Source organism: Peromyscus californicus, unplaced genomic scaffold (genome assembly GCF_007827085.1).
Source record: "Peromyscus californicus insignis strain IS unplaced genomic scaffold, ASM782708v3 Scaffold_16__1_contigs__length_79575227, whole genome shotgun sequence".
NCBI classification, from domain to species: domain Eukaryota; kingdom Metazoa; phylum Chordata; class Mammalia; order Rodentia; family Cricetidae; genus Peromyscus; species Peromyscus californicus.
Window position 1 is genome coordinate 3196073 of NW_026294458.1, and position 20121 is coordinate 3216193.

The 20121-nt window shown below is 51.5% G+C and overlaps 1 protein-coding gene across 1 annotated transcript in view; it reads left to right on the forward strand.

Moving 5' to 3' along the window:
• The window catches only part of Ppm1f (protein phosphatase, Mg2+/Mn2+ dependent 1F), a 32257-nt gene extending 12502 nt beyond the window's left edge, over positions 1 to 19755 (forward strand). Inside the window, exons 3-8 of the mRNA XM_052739989.1 lie at positions 2824 to 2969; positions 6847 to 7049; positions 7931 to 8119; positions 10439 to 10582; positions 14907 to 15000; positions 16095 to 19755. Of these exons, the coding sequence (XP_052595949.1) occupies positions 2824 to 2969; positions 6847 to 7049; positions 7931 to 8119; positions 10439 to 10582; positions 14907 to 15000; positions 16095 to 16474 (1156 nt within the window). The 3' untranslated portion in view covers positions 16475 to 19755. The remainder of the gene's footprint in view (positions 1 to 2823; positions 2970 to 6846; positions 7050 to 7930; positions 8120 to 10438; positions 10583 to 14906; positions 15001 to 16094) is intronic.
• The last annotated feature ends 366 nt before the right edge of the window (positions 19756 to 20121 follow it).

The following is a 20121-nucleotide window of genomic DNA, read 5'->3' on the forward strand; positions in this document are numbered from 1 at the left end:
GGTGGGAAGTGTGGCGAGAGAGGAGTGGAGATTCAACTCGGTCTCAGCGAGCTCGGCAGGTGCTTTGCCGCCGGCCTGCACCCCATTGCAGCCAGTTGTTTTCTCAAAGGCTCGTCCACAGGCCTCTCCGAGTCACTCTCTGTTTGGAAAAAGTCAGCTCACTGTACAGTCCAAAGGCTGTCGGTAGCAGAGCCTGGCAGTGCTGTCCAGTAATTTCTGCTACTTGAGGTCAGTGCAGGAGGATTGACGGCTCAGGCCTGCCTAGGATACAGGGCACAAGTGAAGGGCCTGGGTGAGATCTTGTTTCAAAAAGTAAAAAGAAAGCTGTGGCAGACTTTTGCCTAGCCGCAGGAGTCTCCAGGTTCAGTCCTCAGTTCTCTAAAACTAAAGGCCGTCACTAGAGGGCCAGTACCCTTAGGATATGACTCATCAGCAAGGCTCTTAGAAGGTCGTTGTTCTCATCAAAGCTGAAATGTCAGCCTGCCATGGTTGGTGCATGACTGTAACCCTAGCACTCCATCTGAAGAGGCAGAGATAGGAGAATTAGGAGTTCAAGGTCAGCTTGGTTACGTAGCAAGCTTGAGGCCAGCCTGAACTACGTGAGATACTGTGGTTGGTTTTTTTGTTGTTGTTGTTTGTTTGTTGATTTGTTTGTTTTAAAGGACAATAAAGGGGCTAGGGAGATGGATGGTTCAGCGGGTAAGAGTGTTGTACAAGCATGAAAATGTACATTCAGATCCCCAGGAACCACATAAAAGCTGGACGTGTTTGCATGTACCTGTAATCCCAGTATTAGGGGATAGAGACAGGCAGAGCCCAGGAGCTCAGTGGCTTTTAGGTTCAGTGAGAGACCCTGTCTCAAGGGAATCCAATAGAGTGACAGAGTAAGACATCTGCTATCTCTAGCCTCTGCAGGAACATGCACACACACTTACACACACATGCATACACACACAAAAGCCAGGCATAGTGGTTCACAACTATAATCCCAGCTGAAGCAATGAAGATCACCACTTTGAGGCCAGCCTGGGCTATATGGCTATTTCAAGGCCAGCCTGAGCTACAAAATGAAACCCTATCTCAATTTTTTTTTTTTAAATTAGAGAAGTTTTAAAAGCCAGACTGTCGGCCGTGAAGACTCAGCCAGATGCCCTTTGGAATAGGCACACTGGGCTAGAGCACATAGTCTAGCTTCGGGAATCCCGCACTAGACATGGAGGCAGGTTGTAGTGTCGAGGTGCATCCTAGACGCTTTTGAGGCCCCAGGAAGACTGACCACTCTGCCAGAGACTCGGGGCTTCTGTTTTAAACAGGATCCCCAAGGCTCAGAGCCCTGTGGAGGGCAGAGCAGCCATGGAGAGGCGCGTCCTCAGCCTGCTGTCTTCCCTGCCCTGGCTACAGCAGGCTTCCCTTCACCAGGCGCCTCTCCTCTTTGGTCCCTTGTCCCATTTTGCACTGCTGCCTGCCCAAGGCCCCGACAGGAAACTGACACTTCCTCTCCCAGACTGCCGCCAGCATGAGGTGGCGTTCCTGGGCACTGCCCTATGCACTTCATTCTTTTGTGACTCCGGAACGGTCTGCGTTCCTCAGAACCTTTCTGCTGTGGTCCCAAGGAGGACCCTTATTTCCCAACTCCCTCTCCACCAACTCTTCCTGGAGCTGGGCCTCCCAGCCTTCATTCCTCCTGGGCTCTAGCTCCTGCCAAACCATGTTCCCACAGCTCCTCAGGGCTCCTGAACTCTGCAGAACCTGTGGAAACAGAACCTGGCTCCCTGTCCCAGCTGGGCTCTTGGTGGGGCTCCCCCAACCCCTCCACCCAGCTGCTCACATCAGATCCTTGGATTCTCAGTTCTTTCCTCTGACCCACTCTTGATAGCTCCCAGCACTGTTCTCTGTCTCTTTGTCACCAAGGCCCCCTGCCCAGCCCTTAGGCTATTGTCACCAGCATTCACCGTTCAGCCCATCCTCCATGGGCTCAGAGAGATCTAAGAACTCAGTCTGACACTATCATGTCTCTCCTCAGAACAGACCAGAGTTCCCTGTGACTGTAGTCTGATCCACCCCCAGCAGCCCAGAGATCCTGAGCTGTACAGAGCATGGGCAGCATGGGTCATCTGTCAGAAGGCATCACCTGGGCCCCACTCTCCCAGGAGCAGTCTCCTGGGGCTGCCCCCCAAAGCACACAGACCAGACACCATAGTCTCACACTTGTCTCACAGGATGGAGGCCAAATGGAGGTGAAAGTGTCAGCCTGGCTGAACCCTCCTGGTGGTCTGCAGATAATCATGGGCATTCCTTGGTGTGTAGGTCCAGAATCCCCACACCCCTGTCCTATAGCTATGTGGCTTTCTCCTCATGGGTGTCTGTATCTGTATTTACCCCTCTTCACAGAAGAAGCCAGTCGTACTGAAGCAGGGACCCATCCCACTCTACCATAATCTTGTCTTTACTAGTGCTATCCTCATTGAGCCTACTTGTAAGAACGATCCCATCTGAGGCAATAAATGTTCAGCCTTCAGCATATGAATTAGGGAATACAGTTTAGCTCGTAACATGCCCTGGTCCCAGGGTCTCCAGCTTGAGAACCAGGGCAGATTCCTGGTCACTGAGGTTCACATGCCTCAAGCATACCTTCCAGCAGAGCCTATCAAATGGTGTGCCCCTGGTGTTGTGTGGACATCCATTCCAGGCCCTTGGAGGCAGAGGTCACCGGTAATGACACCACAGGAAGGGTGGAGGCCTAAGTCCGTCTGGAGGTGGAGGATGCAGGCCTCCCCGTCAGCTGGGGGCTACTCCAGCCTCCCTCTCTTGTCTTCTCCCCAGGAATGCTCCCCCGCCATTTGCTGCAGCTGTGACCCACAAGGCGATTTCCCAGCTACTACAAACAGACCTTTCTGAATTCAAGAAGTTGCCTGAACAAGAGGAGGAGGAGGAGGAGGAAGAGGAGGAAGAGAAAGCCCTTGTGACCTGTGAGTTCCTCTCATATGGCTCTGAGACTGTTTAGCAAGTGACAGACTCAGGTTGACACTAAAGGTCAGTGCCCTTGACAGCAAGGTCAGAGTACAAAGGAAACTTGACATGGCAGTAGGAAACATGCAGTGGGGACTGGCCAGCACCCAAGTCAGAGCCAGCCAGTGAGACATCCGGTCGTGACCAGGCACCACCTTTATCTTCTCTCTGTTATGCTTCAGAGCCCTTGGAAATGAATGACGCTCCTCCTGCTTTACACGTGAACCCAAGGTGTTGGCTCACAGCACACAGCCAACCTCACCTGTGCTTGCCCCCCCCTCAGCTGGCATGAGGCCCTCAGCAGTGTGGCATGTCTGCCCATGGAGGGGAGCAGCTGTTGTCTAGGTCCCCTGCCTTGACTTACCTTAGTTGGGACCATTGGATGTCAGCACTCCGTGGCCCCATCACCATGAGGTGGTAACGGTAGAGGCTTACCTCTCTGCTGCTGGAGCAGCCGCCCTCCGTGGGTTGGGCCCTACAGTGGTCCACCACAACCAGAGGGACCCAGGAGCTGGGAGTGAGTGCCCAGAGGCTTCAGGGCCCTTATCTGCAGGGCTGTCTTTCCTAGTCTTTAGCAAGGCGTTGGTTGTTGTAAGGTCGGACTTGGCAGGAAGGAAGTGGCCGCTGCAGGAGTGTGCCACACAGGCTGGGGCTGCGTGTTCCAGGAGGCAGAAGGCAGGTTCGCCTTCGATGCTGCTTCTGTGTGCTTTAAGCTCGGCCTCAGGGCATGTGTAGAAGGAAAGACACAGAACACAATAGGAGAAAAAAAAAAGAGATTCAGCCTCTGGGAATTATGCCTACCAGCCACCCTCCCCACCCTTTTCCTGGCCCCTCCACAACTCCCTGCCAGCCTTCATCCCAGCATGGCCTTGCCCCTTGCCTGGGAGACAGCTATCCACAATGACAACGGCCATTGTTCTCTATAAAGCCAGCGGGCTTCCAGCCTGGTGGCAGCTGCCCCTGGGCCCCACAAAGGAAGCACCCCCACCTTACCTCTCCAGACGGGAAACAGCATCACCTGCTGGTAGGAAGGAGAATTACAGCTGCAAGCCAGGCCTTCACCAGGGCATGTGGAGACAAGACGGCGAGGAGTCCCCGGCTGTCCCAGAGCTGCCATGCAGGCCTAGGCTTGTGGATTTGAGGGCCTGTGGCAAGCCTGTAGTTTCCAAGTTGCTCCTGCCCAGCTGTATCAGCACGTTCTGTGAGACTGTCCACAGGCAGACATGTGACCACAGCATCTCTGCCCGCCTGCCAGCTCCCTGTGACGGTTGTGAAGACAGACCTCCCAGGCAGTTCCTGAAGTCAGGGCTTAGCCCTCGGCCGGAAGTCAGGATAGGGCTCCAAGAGCCTGAGGCTGGGCATTCCTGCAGGGCTTGCCTCCTCGGTTTTAATTGCCCTTTCTTTGCTTGAGCAAAATTCAAGTCTAAACCTATTGCTGGAAATAGCAGTGTAACCTAAGACCGAAAAGGAGGCAGCCCGGGCCCAGAGGCCCTGGGATGCTCACCGCTTCCTAAATACCAGCAGTTTCCAAGAGCAAAGAGACCACAGCAGCACCCAAGGCAGTTTTATGAGTCTGTCTTTCTACAGAAGAGAGAATGAAAGACCTAGGAAGTGATGTGGTTAGAGACTGGCTGGATTAGGGGCACACGAGTTCATCAGGAGGTTGCACTGGGTCGCATTTAGAGCTTCGGTCCCTAGGTTGGGCCTAATATAGTCAGTTCTCCGGCTCCTGAGCCTGCCACTCCCCGAGCTGTTTGCGAATGCTTGAGTGGTACACTGTCCTGGACATGACGCTACAGCAGGCTGTAGATTTCCTGCCCCCACCTTGGTAGAGGATTCTGGTTGGATTTATCCTTCTCCTTGCTCATGGCTTTTCTTCCGTGGCTCCCTCTGGCTTCCTTCCACGCCTTCCTTCTTCTTCATAGCCACACTTCTGCCAATTCATGTCCCTCTGGTGTGGCCTTTGATGTTTGAACTCTGTGGTTTTCAGTTACCTGACCTCTTAGACGATGGCTCTGACTCACGTATAACTGCCTGCCACATACACCCAGACAGGCAAGAGGGCTTTATGCATTGAGATGAAGTGAGGCCTGAAAGCTTAGCCCCTGGAGTCTCCTTTGAACTTGATCCTTGGTGGTCTCTCCCTAGAAGCTAGGCTTTGTGGGACTTCTTTCTTTTTAAATCTGAATTCAACTCTGCACAGCACATTACCAGGTCCAGCACTCGAGAGTGGCTTGAGCCCCACTGGCTGAAGGAACAGAGGGAAAGGCCCTAACATGGGGCAAGCACTTGTAATAGGGAACTGGAAAAGTATTAAACCATGTATATATGGGGAGTCGGGGAGCCCACAAATGTAGCTCCTGAGGCCCTACTGCCTGTGCCTTGGTTATACAGAGAGGATTTCTGCCCATTTTTTCCTGGAACAAAGTGATTTTTTTTCGTGTACTTGTGAATAACTATATATGTCATTTCCTGTCGTTCTCAATTTAAAATTGTATCATAAACAGTTTCACATCCTCGTAAACTTTGTAGTGTCTATGCTGCCATGTAGTTTTTCTTGTGTGTGGTGCTGCGGACCTAACTCAAGCGGGTGGGCTAAGCAGAGGCTCCATCACCAGGGTCCATCCCAGCCCTAACTGGTTTTTTGCTTGCTTGCTTGGGTTGGGGCTTGGGTTGGGGTAGGGAGTTGTTCTGTTCTGTCCCATCCTTTAAATGAACTTCGTTTTGAAATAATCATAGGTACACATGCAGAGAATTATGGGAAACAATGCAGAGCTATCCCAACTGCACATGACTCACTTTCCTCCTGGTAATAGCATACAAAACTATAATAGTTTGTCACACACAGGGTCTGAACACGGTCAGACACACGACAGTTTCCGTATCACAGCGACCCTCTACAGGCCGCCCTAATTCACCTCTCCTGCTATATACCCAGTCCCTAACTCCTGGCAGTGACCGCTTTTCTCCATTTCAATGATGTCATTTCAAAAAAGCTGACATCTGGGGAATGGCACCTTCCATTTGGTGTGGTTCTCCGGGGACTGACCTGTCTGGGCCACCTGTCAGCGCTTCCCTGAGTTCTGCTGCTGACCCTCACCCAGGGTCTAGCTGCCGAGTCATTTGTAGGTTGGAAGGAATCTGGACAGATGACAGGTTTGGGCTATCACAGATGAAGCTAGTGTTCTCGTGGGAACAGCCCTCATTTTTCTGTGATTCATGCCCAAGAGTACAGTTGCTGGCTTAGAGGATAGTTGTGTGTTTAGGTGTGGAAATCTTTTTTCTTTTTTTTTCTTTCTTTCTTTCTTTCTTTCTTTTTTTTTTTTTTTTTTTTTTTTTTTTTTTTTTTTTTTTTTTTTTGGTTTTTTTAGAGACAGGGTTTCTCTGTGTAGTTTTAGTGCCTGTCCTGCCTGTCCTGGAACTCACTCTGTAGACCAGGCTGGCCTCAAACTCACAGAGATCCGCCTGGCTCTGCCTCCCAAGTGCTGGGATTAAAGGTGTGTGCGCTACCACTGCCCGGCAGAAATCTTTATAACATTAGCTCAATTTTTCATCGGAAAAGGCAGAATTCACTTATGCCTCTGTCATTGGACCTAAAGTATTCCTAGTTAATGGGCAGCCCCCAGACATTTTTTTGTCAGCAGCAACAGACTTTCTTGCCTAGTTTATAGGTTAGTGTGCTGAGCTTGCCCTGGTTGATGAGGTGGGGCCCTTGTAGACTTGAGTGGGGCTATTTAAATCCAGGGAACATGGCAGGAAAGGAGTACGAGAGAGTAGCTAAGCCCCAATTGTATGGTTTTGCTTTTTGGTTAACAATTTCTCCATCATGCCCATCAGTGCTCGATGCCAAAGGCCTGGCACGGAGCTTCTTTAACTGCCTTTGGGAAGTTTGTAGCCAGTGGCAGAAGCAGGTGCCCTTGACTGCCCAGGCCCCTCAGCGGCAGTGGCTGGTTTCTATCCATGCCATCCGGAACACACGGCGCAAGATGGAGGATCGACATGTGTCCCTTCCTACTTTGAACCACCTCTTCGGCTTGTCTGTGAGTGTTGCCCCAGCAGAGCCCAGAAACGGGCAGTATAGCATGAGGGTGGGGGCTGATGCAGAAGGTGAGGAGCCATGAGTGCTGAGAGAGCTGCTAGCCAAAGCTGAGCTGGGGAAAACTGAGAAGTCGCTGTCCTGGGGCTGAGCGCTAGGCAGCTCTCAGGGTACCACCCTGGGGAGCCTGAGACGCTAATTCACAGCACCAAGCTTCCAGGCACATTCCTTTCCACAGCCAAAGACTAAACAAAGCCAACAGTTGGCTGTGTTTTTATATAAAGAGGCCAGGTGCTAGGTTCAGACTTGAATTGCTGTGTCTCTAACAGTGAGTGCCTCCTGATGCATCCTACCTGGGTTATGTCTGCAATAGCCTGGAAGAGCTGTTGAGCCTGAGGCTCTGAGGGCTGGCCTTTCCTAAGCCTCCCTGTTTGTAGTCCTTGAGCAGTGTGACTTGTCTGAGGGTAAAGGCCATGCCAGTTCTTCCAGACCCTACTTGTCTTGGGTGTGTTTTGTTGCCTGAGGCTAGGTCATTTATAAAAAATGTATTTCTTACTGCTCTGGAGACTGAGAGGCTGCATCTGAAGAGGGCCTTCATGCTGATGGGAAACTCTGCAGAACACCAAAGCAGTGAAGGCTATCACATAGCAAGATAGAACAAGTTTCCCAAGGAGAAAAACTCCTTGATAGTCCATTCATCCCTCGGTGGATTGATCCCCATTATCTCCCAAAGATCTCCCTTACATACCGTGGGGATTAGGTTTCCAACATAATGAAGTATGGACAAACTCTGCAACCATAGTGCTACTCTAGCTACTGCCTGGAGAACACCCTCCGTGATGAGAGCAGCTGCCTAGGGCCTGACTCCCACTATATTCCCACCAGGACTCTGTGGACCGCGCCTACTTTGCTGTGTTTGATGGTCATGGAGGAGTGGATGCTGCAAGGTATGCCTCTGTCCACGTGCACGCCAATGCTTCCCACCAGCCAGAGCTGCTCACAGACCCGGCAGCGGCCCTCAAAGAAGCCTTCCGGCGCACTGATGAGATGTTTCTCTGGAAAGCCAAGCGAGAGGTGAGAACGGGCAGCTGAGTCTAACGTGCTGTTTGCAGAACTGTAGCTATTAGCATCAGAGAGTTCTGGTCTCCATAAAGGAAGAAAAATGAAAGTGACTGGTGGTTCAGGAAGGAAGGGTCTCACTAAGCACAGCTGGAAGTCATTCATTCCTTCAGGTATGGGGCTCAGTTTTCATTTGAATGGAGGGAGCACAAAGCTTGCCTGTTGTACCAGTCTTGTTTTTTATCACCATAACAAAATAATTGAGGTTGGATCACTTTATAAAGACGGTTGATTTTGATTCAGTTCGGTACGTGCAAGGTACATGGCCTTCTTGATAATGGCCTTGCTAGTAGTATGTCATGGTAGCTCAGAGCAAGAAATGGGGAGAGAGAGAGAGAGAGAGAAAGAGAGAGAGAGAGAGAGAGAGAGAGAGAGAGAGAGAGAGAGAGAGAGAAAGAGAGAGAGAGAGAGAGAGAACACAAATGTGCATGTGCACGTGTATGGATATATATGTATCTCTGGTCTCCCTCCGTCTCCCAAAGCCACCAGGACCTAACTATGCTGAGATAGCTCTACCCTGTACCGTATCCATTCCTTATCTAGCCCCAGTCACCTCCCAGTGCTCACCCCAGCAAAGTCATCTTCCCCAGTACTATAGCTGATGCTTTGACCTTCTTAATACCTCATAATGGAAATTAAGTTGTAGCCCACAAAGACTTGAGACCTGCAAACCACAGCACTCCTGGACCCCCATGCTGGATCTCTACAACACAGACACGGTTTGCCAACCCGGCAAAGGGCTACCTGACTTAAGACCCAGGCTGGTTCCTTCCACTGAGGACGGTAGAATGGCAGACAGGTACTAAGAATTGATCATTTACAGCTCCGTGAGCAGAAGTCACAGGGCAGAGAGGCAAGCCTGGCTTCCCAGGAATCTGAGTCCCAGCAAGCTCAGTTTTAGGTACTCTGAATTACCCATGCTAGTCTGAGCTTTGGTACAGTCCCCAGCTAGCCAGTGCCAGGAGAACGTAGGCCCTGTAGGTGAACAAGGCAGCTTTGCAGGCATGCGCTCCAGACTGGCTGGTGTGCCTGTGAAAGGTAATACTAACAGAGCTTGGGTTTATGTCACTAAAAGTTCAACAGCTCTGGGAGTGCTGGTCTCACCAGGATCACCAAGGTCCCAGATGTCAATTCATCAAAAAGACAAAACAACCAAAAAGAAAATAGAAAGCATGATTAACAAACTGTCCCAGTGCCCCTTGTTCAGCCAGGTCTCGACGGGCTACTGGGAGCTTTTCTTCTTGGAGTGACAACTGTGTGTAGGCATGAGGCCCTTGTTTATGCAAAAAGACCATGGGCCTCTCCTCTGTGGCTAAAACTGACCTCACTGGGCCCTCCCAGCAGCAGTGAAGACAGGGTCTAATGCTGTGGCCATTTTTGACATTGAGACACTGATGCTTTAGATGCTTAAGAAACCAACCCCAGCAATGGGCCTGCAGGGCCTGTGCTCAGGCCAGCCCAGAATCCCGCAACAGTGGCAGGCAAAGAGCAGATGGCCACCGGCTGACAGTGAGCAAGGAGGCCACGCTGCCCAGAGTCTGGAAGACCTCAGGCCCGGAGCTTCACTGGTCGAGGCCACCCTGGAATAACAGAACACTGGAGAGAGATTCTCAATCATCATACACCGGCCAAAAGACCTTAGTGGAATACAGCAGAACTGAATTCTATTTCTCAACAGAAAGCTGTGGAACATCTAAAACTCTTAAGGGCAGCCTAGTGGCCTCTGTCACATCCAGCAGACCACCGAGATTAGGGTTACCCCTCAGAATAGAGGAAGACGTTTCCTAGGCAGGTGTTTAGTTCCCTTCCCTTGCCTCCTTCTTGGTCAGGATCAAACTTAAGGGCCTCATGTGGGTAGCACAAATGGTCTACCACTATCTGCACCTTCAGCCCTTTTATTTTTTTCATACAGATTTGCTGAGATGTAATTCGAGCATATGTTGTATTTGTTTACAGTATGCAGTTGAAGAAGTTCTCACTTGTGCGTACACTCATGAAGCCCTGCCTCAGTATTGGTCATGCCTAAATTGTCCTGCTCTCTGTAGCCTCGCCCACCCCTGCCCTTCCATGCCCGTTTTCAGTGTCAGTGGTCTGCTTCCTGCCACCGCAGACCGTCCTGCCAGTTCCAGCGTTGGGTCTGAAGGGGGTCCTGTGGTACATGTTCTCTCCATACAGCATGAAAATGAGCCTGAGTACGGCTGTGGGGTTCCTTTGTGGAGGACCGCCTTCCTCCTCAGTCCTCAACTCTCCATGGCTCTCCCTCTCTCCCTGCAGCGACTGCAGAGCGGCACCACAGGTGTGTGTGCACTCATCACAGGAGCAACCCTGCACGTCGCCTGGCTCGGAGACTCCCAGGTCATTCTGGTACAGCAGGGCCAGGTAGTGAAGCTGATGGAGCCGCACAAACCCGAGCGACAGGTAAGGGGTGCCCTTCATCCAAGCTTAAGACATTCTCAGACTCCTGCTGTGCTGAGCCCCAGTTGGGGACCCATGTCTGGGGACCCCATGGGGAAGTGGAATGCCAGGAGGCCCCAGCACGGTATTGTTTTGGTAAACCAGAAAGTACGAAAGGGTCCAGAAGACTCCCAGTGCTCCTGCAGAAGGGCAGGGGTCCCATGTGAGCCCTTCCTGGGAGCCCAGAGTTTCAAGCAAGAACAGGACCTTGTGCCCTAACAGGCAAACCCAGCAATGGGCCTGTGGGGCCTGCGCTCAGGCCAGCAGAGAACCCCACAACAGTGACAGTCAAAGAGCAGATGGCCGCTGGCTGACAGTGAGCAAGGAGGCCACACTGCCCAGAGTCTGGAAGACCTCAGGCCGCTGGCTGACAGTGAGCAAGGAGGCCACACTGCCCAGAGTCTGGAAGACCTCATGCCCGGAGCTTCAATGGGGAGAGTCTACCCTGGAATAACAGAATTCTCAAGTCACTCAGCCTCTTGAGTCTTGAGGTCCTCACCTTGGACATAAGAGTTCCAAGTGCTCAGGTTCTGATCTCACAAACATGTCTAGACTTTCTCCTAGAGTCAGAAAGGGAATGCAGACTCGAGGAATGCCTATACGCCACCTGCCCAGCCCTGCTTTCCCTGTCCTCCTCTCTGCCTGTGTCACTTCATTGTACAGCTGGGACCTCCCTCATCAGCACGCAAAGCTCCCACCCTTTCTTACAGACACATAGCGTGGCCTTCCATTCACAGTCCAGGCCCCAAGTCACAGACATTCACCAGGATTCTCTTCTTCCCATTCTGAAAGGTGGCAGCAATGGTAACTATGTACATCACATGGTCCAAGCTCAGGTGTCTGCACAACAGGTTTCCAGGAGCAAGGATGCTAAGTCACGGCAGACATACTAGTCTTGGAAATTTGCCCAGCTTCTGTCCTCAGCCTGGACCAGCCTGAGCCGAGCGCTGCTGCTGCTGAGAGTCCATTGTCCACAGTCTCACCAGTCCACGGAGTCTGCCCATCTGCTTCGTGGCATTTCATGGAGAGAAGTAAACAGGTGCCTGTTCACTCCAGATAAAGTATTGGTGGCAAACCAGAGTCACCTCCCCCAAGTCTAGTGGGTGAACCAGGTGTTTATTAGGATTACTTACAAGTAACTTGAAGCTGCATCATGGGAAACCTACACCAGGCTCATGAAGGCATCATCCCTGCAGCTTCTTGCACAACATTCTGGGCTCCCCAAACCTTAAAAACCCAGTGAGCTTCTCTCCCTCCAAAAGGGTCTGATTCAGTTGGAAGGAAATTGTTCAACACCAGCTGGAAGGCAAGAATACCTCCTTCTTTTCTTTCAGAGTGAATTTGTTTTAGTGGGGGGTTGTTTGTTTGTTTTTTGGGTAAGTTCTCCCTATGTAGCTCTGCCTGGCCTAGAACCTGCTGCATAGCCCAGCCTAACCTCATATTTGAGACAGTCCTTCTGCCTCTGCCTCTCAGGTGCTAAGATTACATGTGTGAGCTACCACACCCAGCCTTCCAGAGTAAATCTGAGCATATTCTGTTGTTGTTAAAATTTCATTATTTTTATTTATGTGCAAGAGTGTTTGCCCACAAGTATGTGATCTACATTTGTGCCCAGTATCAGCAAAGGCCAGGCAGGGTGTCAGATGCCCTAGAACTGTAGTTACAGGCTGATAGGAGCCACCATGTGGGTGCTGGGAACTGAACTTGGGTTCTCTACAAGTGCAGCCAGTGCTTTTAACCACTAAGCCATCTGTCCAGCTCTTGAATATCTTTTCAAAAGTTCAAGATCATTGCATTCTTTTCCTCTGTCTGTCCTTTGCCTGTTTTTTGCACTGACTGTGGGCATTGCATCCATGTTAGGGAGGTCAGCTCCTGCCTGAGGACTTGGCCATGTTCCCCACGCATCCCTCTTTTGTTGTGTAAGGACAGGTAGCAGGCAGGGATGTGGCTCCTGGTTGGGGAGGCACATGTGCCCATGCTAGTGTATAGAAGAGAGAACCAAGGTTCAGAAAGGTTCAGTCACTTATTCAGGACACACAGCTAAGGTGATAGCCTCTGCCACTCTCTTTCCACCACAACTACCAGGGATTGATATCTGCTCCCTGACAGGTCCTCCTTCCTTGGGCAGGTAAACTATAACCAGTTCTGGATGCGTGCCAACCTTTGCCCAGGAGCCGGATATTTTACTCCAAAATCTGCAAGCTGTGTGCAGTAACCCCTTTCTCCACCCAATCCTGAGTCCTAGCTTGACCCTTCTGAGTCTGAGGGTCTGTCTGTCAGACAGAGTCCCTTGATGGCCTGGGCTGAAGATGGAATTAGTGTCTGCACAGAAGAAGCATACCTATGGGTCAGGTGTCTGCTGACCTGTAGCCTGCCAGAGCCGAGATCAGATCCGAGCTCCTTCCCCATCCTGCCAACTCTCGCCTATGATCCCTGTCACTGCCTGCCAACTGCCAGAAAATCAATTAGACCTCTGTACAAAGACCCCTGCTGGAGCCAGAGCCCCAACAGGAACATGTGGACCTGGCAGCCTGGAGAGCTTCAGAGAGAGCCCAGCAACCACCACAAGTGACTCTGGGGTTGTGTGAGGACTCATGATGGTATCTTATCCTGCAGTTGTCTAAACAGAGCCCACCCCACTCCTGGGCTCAGTTAGGCCAGCTGGCATTTAGTGTCTACTTCGTAGGATGCTTTGCTGAGGCAGCACAATGATGAAATGGGACCTCGTACCCTCTGCCCAGGCACTCTGTTTGGTGGAGAAGCAGGGCATAGCAGTGAGGGTCTAAGACCCAGGTCAAGTACTGTGGAGAAAGCACATGAGGCATGGGCTGAGTCCTGAAGACAGATGAGATGCAGCAAGTCAGTGATGAGAGAACAGATGATGCACCACTGACCTGCAGCTACTGAAACAAGGGGAATAACTCTAAAGGAGTCACTACCGACCCTCATCATGGCCAGGCCACTAGAGGGCAAGCTGAGGTCTGGTCTCAAGGGTGGGGCTGTGAGTTGTCAATGGCATCTGCAATTACAGATCAGTGGCCTCAGGAGGGAGGAGTCCAGGCTTTGGAGAGATAGGGAAAGGGCCTTGAGAGTCCACCAGGATGCCGAGGTGCTCTGAGTGGCACTGAAACCTTGCTGATGCCAGGGAAAGGGGTACTGTGGTTGTTCATAGCAACTGCTGTGCCATCTAGCTTCAGCTGCAGAGAGGCTGTTTCAGGAGGTGGGGAGGATAAAGCAGGAGGAACCAGGGGAGGGTGTCAGAGGAAACTGACAAGGATGAGTGGCTTACACCTGGAACGGGCATGAGCATAGGGCAAGGCTGTGATCAGTACAGACCGAGGAGGGATCCAGGAAAGGGAAGAAGGACCAGGCTACGGCCAGTCTCTGCAAGGCCAACCAGCTCAGCACATTACTCTAAATCCTGGTGCTGTCACCGGTGCAGACTGGATGGCCTGTCGGCACTGAGGCCTTCGCTAGGGATTTCCAAATTGCCTGTCATGGTGGGGATCATTGGCCCTGATGCCCAGTTAAGCCCTGTTCCCACAGCCAAATATCTCAGGACCTAGAACTTCAGAAAGGAGGGTTCTGCCCCAAGGGAGATGTGAAGTCAGGTTTATAAAACAAATAAAATAGGGATATGAGTGACCTCCCTCATCTAGGCGTAAGGTATATACACCAGCCTCCAGGAGACAAACTACATCTGGAAGGCTTCTCCCCAGAGGGGACTGACAGAACCAAAGAGAGTTTTGAGATACTAGTGGCTAGACCACGCCTCTACCCATGCCCTTGCAGTTAGGGTTGGAACGCCATGACCTTCTAGCAAACAGACAGTGCCTAGGACTGAGTGGGGAGGTGTGACCAAGGGCTGCACACTGGGCTGCCTCTCGTGGCCTGGCTCCAGTGTGTGCCCTGTCCTGTAGCCTTCTGTACACAGCACACACTTCACCCAGCAGTTTTCAAGGTAGACCTAGAAACCCCAGATTAAAGTTGAGGGATCTGCCCTCCAAGTCTGAGCTAACACTGCTTAGAGATACATCATGGCTAACATGGCTGACCTTCTGTGCTGACCATTTCTTGATTAACCAACCGTTCCCACAGCTAACAGATAGTGAGGTTAGTTACAGTTGACCCTGTTTTGATGATGTCTGACTTGGATGTCTAGCCTCTTGACTTGGTTCAAGTACTTTGGTTTCAAGTGTGTCTTAGGACTGACTTAAGATCTATTTATATAGTAACATTTGAGCCCCTGCCCTCACTCAAGTCCCCACCTTATGACTGTCTCTTGCAGGATGAGAAAGAACGTATTGAAGCACTGGGTGGCTTTGTTTCTCTCATGGACTGCTGGAGAGTCAACGGGACCCTGGCAGTGTCTAGAGCCATCGGTAAGGGGATACAGTGGGGCAGCTGCAGGGTGGGGAGCCACAGGCTTACTCGGGGACTTAGGGCGGAACTGTGTTCCTCAAATTCTCACAGCATGTAGACCTCCTAGACATACAGTAGAGCTGCCTCCAAATAAACCAGGATAAACTAAAAACACTGTGTTCAGAATGTGATCCACCCAACCTAGTGGACCCCAGCTCGGCACAGTCTAGGGGAGTGTCAGCAGCTGCCTCCAGGATCCCAGCTGCTTCCTTGGCACTGAGAAGGTTGGACCAGGTCGCTGTACCCAGGAGAGGCTTGGGTTCAGGGTGCAGCTTGTGTTGACTGTGAGTACTGTCACACACTCTAAAGTCCAGGAATTATTAAGAAGGAAGGGTGTAGCTCGGTCGGCAGAGTGCCTGCCCAGCACACACGGAGTCCTGGGCGCAGTTCCTTAGCCGTAGTCCATCCCAGCGTTCAGGAGGTGGATGGAGGAGAATCAGAATTTCAAGGTTATCCTGGGCTGCATAGGGTATTTGAAGCCAGCCTGGGCTAGAGATCTTGTCTCCAATAATAATAAAGTAGAAACAGAAAGTCAGGGACCCTCTCTAGGCCCCCCTAAAATATAGTAGGAAACCCCTAGCCAGGGTTAAATATTCCATAGATGAGGTTCTTCTTTCAGCCCATTCACACCAATGGTTCTTTTCTTCCTCCAAAAACCGTGTTCAAGGTCCATTTTCCTCTGTATGCCACCACTGCTGGGACCCAACTCAGAGACTACACCTGCCCCCTCCAACAACTCCATCTCCATCTAGTCCTGGGGATTTGGGCATCTGCCCTCTCACCTTCCTAAAGAGTCTTGGTTGGCTCCTTCCCCATGGCCTGTCTTTATGCTGCTGTAGCTGTTTATCTCTGGACACACTGGAGATGGCAGCCATTCCTGGAGCAAGAACTGCTCCTGTAGAGCTGGGGGATGATGACTGTGCTCCCAAGAGGGTGGTGACCCCTCAAGAGACAGCTGGGCTCTGCACCTCCATGCGCGTGGGGATGGTGATAGGAGGTTGGTCCTGGGCCTGTGGGCAGTAGGAAACAAGGCTCTCTGTCTCTTCTTCCCCAGGGGATGTCTTCCAGAAGCCCTATGTGTCTGGTGAGGCAGATGCAGCATCCCGAGAGCTAACAGGCTCAGAAGACTACCTGTTGCTTGCCTGTGATGGCTTCTTTGATGTTGTCCCCCACCAAGAAGTCTCGGGTCTTGTCCACAGCCACCTGATCAGGCAGAAGGGCATCGGGTTGCATGTTGCTGAGGAGCTAGTGGCTGTGGCCCGTGACCGGGGCTCCCATGACAACATTACAGTCATGGTAGTCTTCCTTAGGGACCCCCGAGAGCTGCTGGAGGGTGGAGCCCAGGGAACAGGGGGTGCCCAAGCAGATGTAGGAAGCCAGGACTTGCCCACTGGCATCTCAGAACTTGAGACCAATACCTCACCAAGAAGCTGAGTGGTCCAGGCCCCCAGCCCCACCTTAACTCCTCCTGCCCTTGTGATTTCCCCCCCCCTTCAAAGACCTTAGATCCAGCAGGTATAGTGGGCAGGGGTGCATACCCTCACAGCATCCCCTTAGCACCCCAGCCCTTCATGATGCCTGCCACAGTCTGTCTGCAGAACTGCAGTAGGCAGCAAGTGGATCTCAGAAGGAAGCATAGGAAAATGACCTCACTGAAGAGAAGATGGCTGAGGTGGTCCCAGCAGTACGGGGCTGAGGACAGAAACCACAGGCACCTGTTGGCATCCTAACCAAAAACACAGGTCAGGTCTTAACCTTCACACAGACCTCTTAGGCCCATCCTGGGGTAAAGTCTGCAGCCAGGTGTCTGGCCTGGGCTTGTGGCTTCTCACTGTACCACTGACCCACTGCCACTCTTAGCTGAGTTCTAAGGCCACCAGGGTCTTGTAGACCTCTTTCCCTTGAGCATCCTAGGGAGGTGAAGTCAGACGTGTGTGTGTGTGTGTGTGTGTGTGTGTGTGTTGTTTGTGTACTTAGAGTTATTGCAAGGAAAGAAAGGTCTAATCCAGAATCAGTATTCAGGTTTTATCGTGTTTTATCAGTGCCAACCTGACCCACAAGGTCATGTAATTTAAGCTAAGCTTAGCATTTATTTTATTCCTGAAAACTTAAGTATTTTACTTTTTTATGTATTCATGAAGACATTTGCAGTATTACTGGGGTTTTTTTGTTTTATTTTTTGTTTTGTTTTGTTTTATTTTCCTAAATCAGGATGGAAACAAACTTTTCAGGTTGTGTTAACAAGCCACTTAAGTGCCTTAATCAGCTTTGGTGTAGATGAGAGCTGCTGGGCCCAGCATGGATCCTGATAGGTGTGTTCAGGTTCTCAAGAAGGCAGCACTTGCTGTGGGAAGGTCCTTTTGTGCTTCTGGGAACCTCAGAACTTCCTTAAAGTGATCAGCAGAGGCTGTGACTGTGGGCATCTTGGGTGACAGTGGCCTCCTTGCCCACCCTTGAGGTCCGGCTGGATCCCACCTAGGAAGATCTCACTGCCCTTGGACTAGAAGTTTCAGAATCTTAGTATATTTGTCATCACACTGAGTCATTGAGGACAGTGCATAGTTAAGGAACTTTGGCCCGCCCAGAAGTACACCTCCTTAGGCGCTAACAGTCTGCCGCCACGGTCACCACCTGTCTCCTGTGGCTGGTGTCCTTCCCTTCTGGACTCTGTCCTCTCTATCTGAGCAACATGAAAGAGTGCCACATCCCTCGAGCAGTGGGTGGGAGGTGCAGCAATGGTGCCTGGCTGCTTGGAGAGCTGTGATGTCTAAAATCAGGCGAGGAAGCCAGGCCGAGGGAAGGACACCCCGAGCAGAAGGACTAGGGAGGTTGTGAGCCAAGGCTGCAGCATGCAGACACCAGCAGGTCCAGAGGGTAGTAGGTGGCTTAGCATGGCTCGGGAGGGCAGCATTGGGAAGAAGCTTGCCTGTGAGTTCCCCACAGAGAGGATGATAGTACTCGGGTAGAGAGCAGAGTCTCAGCAAGGTTTGCAGAGCTTTGCTCAGCACACCTAAACCCTCTCTCAAAAGAAACAAGGGCACACATGCTTTTGATCCTGAGGCAAGTACACTGCCCAGCAGTGTGGGGAGAGCAGAGCCAGCTTTGGTGGGCACACCACCTGAATGCTTGGCCTTCACCCATTCCCACAGCAGGAATGGAGGAGTTGAAACCATGTAGTTGATTCCTTGGTCAAAGTCTCCTGATAGGAAGCATCCTAAACACTCATAATTGCCCACTGTAAGTGACTGGGTATTGCTCAGCTTGAAGGCCTGATGCCCTCTCAGCACAGGAGTGTGGTTGTTGGTCCAGCCTGCCTGTAACAATGACTTTGATAGAGGGAGATGTTGACTTTGGTTTTCTCCCTTTTTTGCTAATCTTATTCTGTTCATTGCTGGTAAGAGTGGAGTTTAGGCCCACATAGATGTCCCTTGATGGTCTGATTCATACTCACATATAAGGTTGTGCCAGAAATCAAGGCCTCAGTGTGAAGGGAAGCCCCTTTCCAGGCTTCTCCGAGTGCCTCTCCTTCCCCTCAGTCCATCTGCAGTGTTGATAGCCAAGCCCCTGCTGGGGAGTAGTCCAGAACCAACGTTAGGCGCTGCTCCATCCTTACCTAGTGACCAAGAGCGGGCACACTCTCCTGCTGTTGCAGGCTGGCCTTGTGCTAGCTCATGGACACAGAGAAGGACTCTTCTGTCTTGACTGGAGCTGCCATATCTAGCCTGCAAGAGGATCTCCTGACCAGAGTAATCTTCTTAAGTCCCAGCTTTGCCACCATCTCATTGCATGAGCTGAACAAGTCACTGTACTTCTCTGGCCTCAGTTACCTTTGGTAAGGCACGGAGAGGGTTCTCAACATTACCAGTCCTGACCTGGAATTTTAGGGGCTGCTCGAGGTGAGCAGCTGCCGGAGCAGAGGAGCCCGTCCTCCACCAGCAGTAGAGAGGGGTTAAGTATTATTAGTGTCTATTCTTAAAATTAAGTGGGCCGGGAAAGAGCTGAGTTACAGATGCCAGTGTCTTGCATGGATACGAAAGCTAAAGCAATCGGGCTGCCTCCCAGCTGAGCCGTAGGCGTAGGAGGTGGGAGGGCAGGGCAGGCTTGAAGGGGTTTAGTCAGAAACCGGGATGGAAGTGCTGTGGAAGGGGTGTGGAAGCAAGGCATCTGCAGCAGAGCTTTGGGAATCTCGGGACTCGTGATGGGAGAGGCAGAGGCACCTGGAGGTCTCAGGGAAGCCCCTGGTGCTCACCGTGATCTGTCGCTCCTGCCCTCTTGGGTCCTGCACGCAGCGCCCTCTTCCCCCCTCCCCCAATGGTAGGTTTCAGCATGGGTGTCCTGGCTACCTCAGCTGTATCCTCAGGGCCAGGAGGACGGCCCTAGCCATACTGTAGGGAAGCCAGGCCAACTTTGTGTATAGCAAGCTGTGTTTCTGGCTTGATTCTGCCTCTGTAGTGTCCAGGGATCGTCTTCAGGAGTCCTGTGCTTTCCCTGAATTCTGCATCTTTACCAAACACACTGAGCTTTGTCAGTTACATGCCATGTGGGCCTTGCCAAGGGTTTATTTCAGGGGCCTTCCTGGGAGTCATATGCAACAGTGAATCTTGTTCTAAGATATCATGTTTCTCTAATCTTAGGGACAAGTGCCAGCGTAATGAGCTCAGAGGGACAGTCTCCTGGGGCCCATTGTACTGGTGTCAATAAACGCATATTCAAGACTCCTGAGTACCACTTGGCATCTCTCCCCTCGGAGTGTCTGTCTGTAGTCACTTCTGTATCACTGACAAACACTTAGCAGAAAAGCTAAAGGTATTCAAGAGAGACCCCATGTGCTTGTGACAGACTTCATGGGTATCTACCTCAAAGCTAACCCAGGAAGTGTGAAGAGAGGTGACCAGGGACCCACACCAAGTGATCAGCTTCCTCAAGCCAAGTTCTGCTTGCTGGTTTCCACAATTTCCCGAAATCGTACCAACAGCTTGGGACCAAGCATTGAGAGATGAGCCTCTAAGAGACATTTTGGACTCAGGACCCTCTTGATGTCCAGGGTGTTTTGAAGCTGCTGAGGATCTGAGTGAACACCT